The sequence below is a fragment of the Etheostoma spectabile genome, chromosome 19, assembly GCF_008692095.1.
Source record: "Etheostoma spectabile isolate EspeVRDwgs_2016 chromosome 19, UIUC_Espe_1.0, whole genome shotgun sequence".
NCBI lineage: Eukaryota > Metazoa > Chordata > Actinopteri > Perciformes > Percidae > Etheostoma > Etheostoma spectabile.
The window spans coordinates 15,745,367-15,753,017 of NC_045751.1; the positions used below are offsets into that span (position 1 = coordinate 15,745,367).

The 7,651-nt window shown below is 42.2% G+C and overlaps 1 protein-coding gene across 3 annotated transcripts in view; it reads left to right on the forward strand.

Annotated features, from left to right (window-relative positions):
* The window catches only part of eml3 (EMAP like 3), a 57,390-nt gene that overhangs the window by 44,822 nt on the left and 4,917 nt on the right, over window positions 1-7,651 (forward strand). For all 3 annotated transcript variants that reach the window (XM_032544605.1, XM_032544606.1, XM_032544607.1), the window contains 8 exons: window positions 2,872-3,006; window positions 3,365-3,503; window positions 4,288-4,439; window positions 4,554-4,679; window positions 6,123-6,254; window positions 6,423-6,490; window positions 7,116-7,204; window positions 7,386-7,483. In XM_032544605.1, coding sequence (XP_032400496.1) covers window positions 2,872-3,006; window positions 3,365-3,503; window positions 4,288-4,439; window positions 4,554-4,679; window positions 6,123-6,254; window positions 6,423-6,490; window positions 7,116-7,204; window positions 7,386-7,483 — 939 coding nt within the window. The remainder of the gene's footprint in view (window positions 1-2,871; window positions 3,007-3,364; window positions 3,504-4,287; window positions 4,440-4,553; window positions 4,680-6,122; window positions 6,255-6,422; window positions 6,491-7,115; window positions 7,205-7,385; window positions 7,484-7,651) is intronic.

The window sequence follows — 7,651 nt, forward strand, 5'->3', positions numbered from 1 at the left end:
CTTGCAGAACGCAAGAGTTGCTTGTCTACCACGGCCTCAAACCTGTTAGTTTGTTTGTGTACCTTTTTATACTTTAGTGAATCCGGATTAACCTATTTAAACACCAAAGTCACACAATGACACAACTAAGCAATTAATGCAGCGGTAGAACAGCAACTCCCGTGTTTTGCGAGGTCAAATTTCTAAACACCAGCCACCAAACTCCTTTGACAAAAACAGTAATTTTACCTTGCAAAACACAGGAGTTTTTGTCAAAGGAGTCTGGTGGCTTTGAACAGAGCATTGATGGATACAGTGAAACAGCTTTAGATCCTACAAAAGCACCCCTATCACCTTTATCTTGACTATCTAAGACTCCAAGTATGAACATAGCCTAAGCTAGCACTTTCTCCCTGCTTTCAGTCTTTGAGCTAAGCTAGGCTCAAAACATGTTCTGAACCGCCTACATCTCTTTTACACACACATTAAACTGGTGTTGTCCATCTCAGCTGACTCTGAGCAACAATCACCCTCGTTCCAAAAATGTTGGACTTGTCCTTTTACAGGTTTTGTAACAGTTGTGACTCCTTTAGGGTGATACGCTTTCACAATTTGAGAAAGTTTTACATCATCTGACATTTACCACCACATGGTTTCATAATCCTTCTACAGAAACAATGAAATCCTTCAACTGAAGTCATGAGAGTCAGCCAGGCTGCCTAATGTGAGCGCAGCGACAGATAGGCCCTTCTACCGCCAGAAGTCCAGCGTGGCTGCATGCTGGATGTGTAGATGCTCTTTATAAAGGAGCTCTGTTTAGAGAGATTAAGGGGCGAAAGATGGCGGCGGTGTCTCTGCTATGCTTTTATGGGCTTTCATCCCAAAACGCCTCAACTTCCCCGAGAGCAATTTCAGCATGGCTGCCATGGTAACAGTGTAAATATTTTATACAGTGAATTTGTCCAGCTGTATGTATATGTATGCATGTATGTGTATGTGTGTGTGTGTGTGTGTGTGTGTGTGTGTGTGTGTGTGTGTGTGTGTGTGTGTGTGTGTGTGTGTGTGTGTGTGTGTGTGTGTGTGTGTGTGTGTGTGTGTGTGAGATCTCTAATCCAGCAGTGGGAATGCATAGGTGGGTGTATATCCTCTCAAACCGAAAATGTAATGGGCTTGTGTGAGACTTGTGTTTCATGAATCCTAGCGTCCAGCCTACATGGTTCAGTGTGGGAGGGGCAGCTGACCCACGCTGTACAAACATACGAGTTCATCCACCAGGAACCAGATAATTTTACCCCCGCCTCCTGTCTCCAAGGCAGCGGAACAGTCCATATGCCACTTTACAGCACAGCCATGAATGGAGCTTTTTGTGTAGAAATGATGCTTCTGTACTTTCTGTACATACTGTACACATGGTCACCAAAGACCTGCCACTGGGACTGTGTGTACATTTTGTGTGTCTGTGCCTGATCTTTAGGGCTTTTTTTTGTTAAATATGACACTATACAAATGTAACTTAAAGCTGCCATTGTGGGTTTTTTTCTGGGCACTGGAACAAGCAGAAAAAAATCGGATCTATTATCACCTTAGCGCATTATGACGTTGTTGCGACTAACATGTGGTCCTGAACAGGTCCAGTAGTGTACACTGGGTTCAGGGCTGGAAAGGAGGCTGAGTTTGAGTTTTCAGGCTGTAAAACCAAAACAAAGATCTTGGTATTTTCATTTTTATTCATTTTTATTTTTTTTAAATTTAGATACATTTTTTTAGATGATTTAAAAATGATAGAAAACGATTATGTTAAATTGTATTTGAACGGGTTTTTTGAAAAACACCGGACCTGCAGCATGTTACCGTGTGGTTCACTACAGAGCCGTTTTGTGACCGGTAGGCTACTGACAACATGATCCTCACCTGTTCCACTGACTTTACCAGATAGTAAGCAACTGTCCTGCAATTTTTTACAGTCTTGTGAACTCAAGAGTCTGTGTTAGTGGGGGTCAACCAGATGCGCTACCAGGGCGCCTTGGGAGTGCTCTTTGCAAAACCAGTTAAACAAAGATTGAAGTGTCACGAATATAAAAAAAAAACATGCTCATTATACTGGATTTGATGTTCTATTTCTCTGTCCAGGTAACAAATGTATTTCCTGACCACCAGAGAAGTTGTTATTTTCCTTATTTCACAACGCAAGTTGCATAGCCTGCAAGTGCTAATTGAACAGACCGGCTAGAGAAGCATTGAATTAAAATTTCCTCAGAAAGGAAGGTCAAAGACCCTTATTTAGTCTCAGTGGTCTAGATGCAGAGTGGGTCAAAGGCTTGACTGACGCACGCCATTTAACATGACCGTTGGGTCCAGAACCTTCCTTTCCTTGAACATTCTCTAGACCTGTAACAATTATTAGAGAATTGTCCACTTGCAATTTTTCTATGAAATACCATTTTTTAATTTATCACATCAGCCAAGGTCCTAAGGGGTATGACTGTTGACGGCAATTGTTGATTTTGTTTTGATGTGCCAAATTGTAATTACATAAGTTATTATTGGTCGGACTGTGCAGCTAAAACTATGCTAGCGGCAGCTGTCGCTTGTTGCCATAGCAACTCCAGACATCCTGTTTTATGGTAATAACGAGACGCGGTTTACTTCAAAGGCTCTATACTTGTACTCTATGTTGTTAATCAAAAACAAAAAACTATTATTTCTGAGACAATTAGTTGTGCAACAACATTTGGAATTGTTACAGCTCTACCAGTCTCTGGCTAAGATGTCTTTGGTCCTTTTATAAAAAAATGAAGCCCCCAGGTTTCTCCCCAAAATACCGTGATTTTCTGCCAGAGGACCAAATCCCTAACCGTGCTGAACACGTGTTTGTGTGTGTCGTGTTTCTAGAATACCAACGAAGCTGTGTTCGCTGTGGAGTTTAACCCGAGCGAAAGCGGCAACATCATCACCTGCGGTAAATCCCACGTCTACTTCTGGACGCTGAGCGCAGGGCAGTTCACCAAGAAACAAGGCATCTTTGGAGTAAGACACAGTCACTTTATCCTGACAGAAAAAAAATCCTGTGTTTGCCAATATTCTGTATCTTTCAGTTCCCTTATTGTTTGCGCACGAGTAAGCACTACAAAATGCCGTTCGCAGCTTCCTCAGTTTGAGGCCGAACAGAGAAGCAAGCAGCATAAAGAAAGAGAAGTGAAACACTGAGAGTGACAGTGTGAAAGCAAATACTATACAAATCCAAAAAGAGAAATTTACATTCTAGACTAATCTAAGAAGTGCATCTGATTCAAAGGTGAACTGCTCAAATGTGTGTAGCAAACGTTTATTTTTACACCAGTACTAACAATGTATCAAATTATTGTTCTAAAAACAATCTTTTCAGAAATACAAGAAGCCCAAGTTCATCCAGTGCTTTGTGTTCAGTCTGACTGGAGATGTTCTGACCGGGGACTCAGAAGGAAACATCCTGACGTGGGGAAAGTCCGCTGCAGATGTCAAAACGCTCGGTAAAGGAGCCAAAGGTCAGTGCTGTAGATTAATATATGCTATAAGGTCTAAAGCAGGGATCTTCACAGGGGAACCCGGGACCCCTAGAGAGTCCTAAGAGTCAGTGCAGGGGGGCCTCCAAATTAATCTTAATTTTTGAAGTTTAAAAAAAAAGTCTTAACATGGATCAAACATATTATTAGCAAAGCTCAGATGGGCCGATCTGGAATCTTCCCCATATGAGGTCATAAAGAGCAAGGTTACCTCCCCATTCTCTGCTTTTCCTGCCCAGAGAATTTGGCCCACCCATGAGAAAGAGAGAGACATCATGACATGCAAACAAGTGAAGCATGGCAGTTGGTCAAGGCCACACCCCCACCCTCCACCTTGCCCCCCTATCTCCTCATCAATAGCATTTAAAGTTTCAGACTCAGAAATGGCATATACTAAGGAAAGGTCATTGTGGGACTGGCTATGGCTGTAATTCTGCACCAAGGCTGAATTTTGGGAAAGAGACTGCTAAGGTCTATATAAAAGCATCCAAAAAGCAGCATGTCATAGCACCTTTAATAGTTTAGTATTTTATGCAGTACAAAAGTATGTATAAAGGCTTTAGTAATCCTTCTAAAATCCAAATAGTACCGGAATATCCCACATCTTAATGGAAAATGCTATATTCTGATAAAGACCTTTTTCGGAAAATCCCAACTAAATATGATGTTTACATGACCCATATAAAATGTTCATATTCGGAATAATAGTGAAACATTAGAGTGCATGTTAACGTACTCACTGGTAAACCAGCTTAATTTCCCATAGAGACCCTCCAGATCATGAAACAGACCAGAGCCCATGAAGGCAGCGTGTTCACCCTGTGCACCCTGCAGGACGGCTCTCTGCTCAGTGGAGGAGGGAAAGACCGTAAGATCATCCGCTGGAGCGCCGACCTGGCACCTGAGAGAGAGTGTGAGGTGAACCACAGCTGTATGTGTGCGGGTGTGATGCTGCTGGTGGAGGGCTCTGTCCAGTTACATTCAAATAAGAGGGAAAGGCGTGTTGAGTAATGTGCTTTTTTATTTATCCAGATTCCAGAGAAATATGGAGCAGTCCGTACCATTGCAGATGTGAACGGGGAGGAACTATTAGTTGGTACAACCCGTAATGCCATCCTCAGAGGCACCTTCTCAGACGGATTTGTGGCCATAGTGCAGGTATGTTAATAATGTAGTTGTATATAAGCATTGATGTGTTTTTAAATGTGTTTAAAGATCTTGTATGTACTTTATGTACTATACCAATATTAAGGGAACGGTGGTAACAACTAGATCCGTCCTCTTAGAGAGAAGGTGACACCTTCAACACTGGGCAGTCTACACCCAAACAATCTTTGTGCAAATGTATTTATGTAAACTTCAAACCACTAGTTCAGAATAACAACTGGAATACACCGGGTCCTTAAGTTAGTTAGTCAGTGTCGTGTAGCGTAAATACGTGCCTGATTGTGCACCTAGTCATTCATACCGGACGTAGAAGTCAAGACAGCGAAAATGACCATGAACCTGGGTGTTTTATTTTGGATATGTTGTTTTTGTAAAGTATCCGGCTGCACTGTGGTCTTCCTGCTTCCTGTATGTGATCACCTTGACGTGCCTGGCTTGACACATAGAAATAGACCCTGAAACTATCGCTGTGGACCGTTGCGGTGTGTTTCGGCTTTAAGGCTCCAAAGTGTTTTTTTACTGTATACTCTGTAGATGATGGCCAATTGAGGATGACTTGACACATACACAATACACAGCGATTGGGAGGAATAGGGGGGTCAGAGGCTCATTTTTGTCCTTTGAATGTGTTCATCCCTGAGTATCTTGTGTCCACATTTATTGGGTCTGTTTAGATCCAACAGATTAAAGGCAACAGCTGGCATCAGAATGGATTTTTAGCAATGTCTCTACTGACCGCTGGCATTTGGCTTTTTGGCCACATTTAATTTTTATCTGTGAGAAACTGAAACCACTTCCAGACAGAAGTCTAAAGGCCTGCTGGGCCCCTAGAGGCTCACATGTTGGATAGAATGAACATCATGATTGTTCTTACTGTAGGCTACAAACTCATCTTTATATAAAGAACAACTTATAGACATTTAAATAAGCCACATGTTTAAAGTGTGTTCAGCATTCATTGTTTTGTTTTTGTTTTTGGTCAATTTGAAAAACTAAATCGTAGATGAGAAGCAAACATTTGAAGCTGAGAGTTGAAAAATCAATCCTAAACTCTGAGAAACAAAAATCACACAACTAATATATAAATGATCATTTATAATAATATGACTGGAACTGGTTTTTAGAGTGAGATGAAGAAAAATAAGATAATAAACTTTCCAAATTGTGGTATAATTTTCACTCTAAAAGTTATACAGTGTGGTCAGGGACACATTTGTTTGTTCTGGATGTCTTTTTGGGACAGTCACACCTGCAGAGTGTGTGTGCTTGTGATGCAAGAGACAATACACTGTACCATATACAGGATGGTTGCAGAGAAACGGATGCTCCTGGGAAATCTATAAAAGCATATTGAACTAGCATTGATACTGAGATAAAAACTGCTGTTGTTGTTGTTTCACTGTGTGTGTGTGTGTGTGTGTGTCTCTGTCTCAGGGTCATGTAGATGAGATGTGGGGGCTGGCTACCCACCCTTCTCAGAGCATCTTCATCACCTGTGGTCACGACAAGCAGGTGTGTTTGTGGAACGCAGAGGAACACAAGCTGGACTGGTGCATCACCCTGGAGGTGGGACACGCTCATCCTGCACTCAATTCTTTCCACAGCGGACTGACAGTCCTTATGTGTAAATAAAACATATTTATACTCCTTCCAGTGCTGACACTCATACTATTATTAACGTGTGTGTGTGTGTGTGTGTGTGTGTGTGTGTGTGTGTGTGTGTGTGAGAGACAGGATTATGGGTTGTGTGCTGGTTTCTGCCCGAATGGATCAGTGGTTTCAGTCGGCCTCAGCACAGGAAGGTAATCCAGCACTGATACACTCAGAGACGGTTTAGAACCGAGACGCCCCAACTCAATTCCTGAATCTGTGTCCTGTGGGCTCCGCCACCGCCACGCCTCTTTAGGAGACTCGCAGCAGCTCCGAGTGTATTGACTTCAATGGGTGAAGTGAAAGTGAACAGATCATGACTGATTCTTTTACCCCATAGTCACCAAAGTAAACAGTGGACCCATTCTTCAATAAGCCACATATCTCCAGAACATTCTGACACTAAATGACATTTTTCAGATGGACACATCAGGAGAAAATTAATTTTGTTCCAGACCCTTTTTCTGTCTCAGGACCAAACTCTCGCAAGATCTGGCAACACAGAGAACGTTCCTAACTAAACTGCATACAGCGGGTCTTTTGCGGAATGCAGATGGGAAGAAAATCGTAAATCAAACAAACGTAAAGAACAGGCTGTGTTCCTTCCAATGGCTGTAAACGAGGCCATTTGGCATGCCGATTGGAACATTTCCAAAAAACATAACTTGCACTAGACCCCTGGTCTATACCATTACATAGATGTGACTGAAGAGCTGCCTGCTGTCCAGTCTGTTGTCTTTACTGATGGAATACCCCTCCCCCCCATAACACTAACAGGTGGATGGTCCTTGACCTGCAGACCAGAGAGGTGGTCTCTGAGTCCATTGATGGCAACGAGCAGCTTTCTGTCATGAGATACTCCCCAGGTCAGACATCTTAACTACTCTCAGTGTGATCACAATGTAACAAGAACAGGCCAGTGTTTGACAAAGCCAAAACATCAGCCTAAACTCAATTCCAATGCACTGAATGAAAATAAAGCATCTTCAAGAGAAAGATATTGTGGAAATCCCCTCTAACTGCATGAATGGCCTCTTGTGTTTTCAGATGGAAGCTTTCTAGCTGTTGGATCCCATGACAACTTTATTTACATCTACAATGTGACAGAGAGTGGCCGGCGCTACACCCGCTTTGGGAAATGTAATGTGAGTTAAATATCAAGTCTTTGTTGGATTTTCTCTTGGTGCAGTCTGACTTTCTGAAAGGGATTTTTATTCAGTGCCAGTTCTGTCCATCACTGCTAATACAAACTTCTCAGTTTGAACAAAGTAAAGAATGTGTGTGTGTGTGTGTGTGTGTGTGTGTGTGTGTGT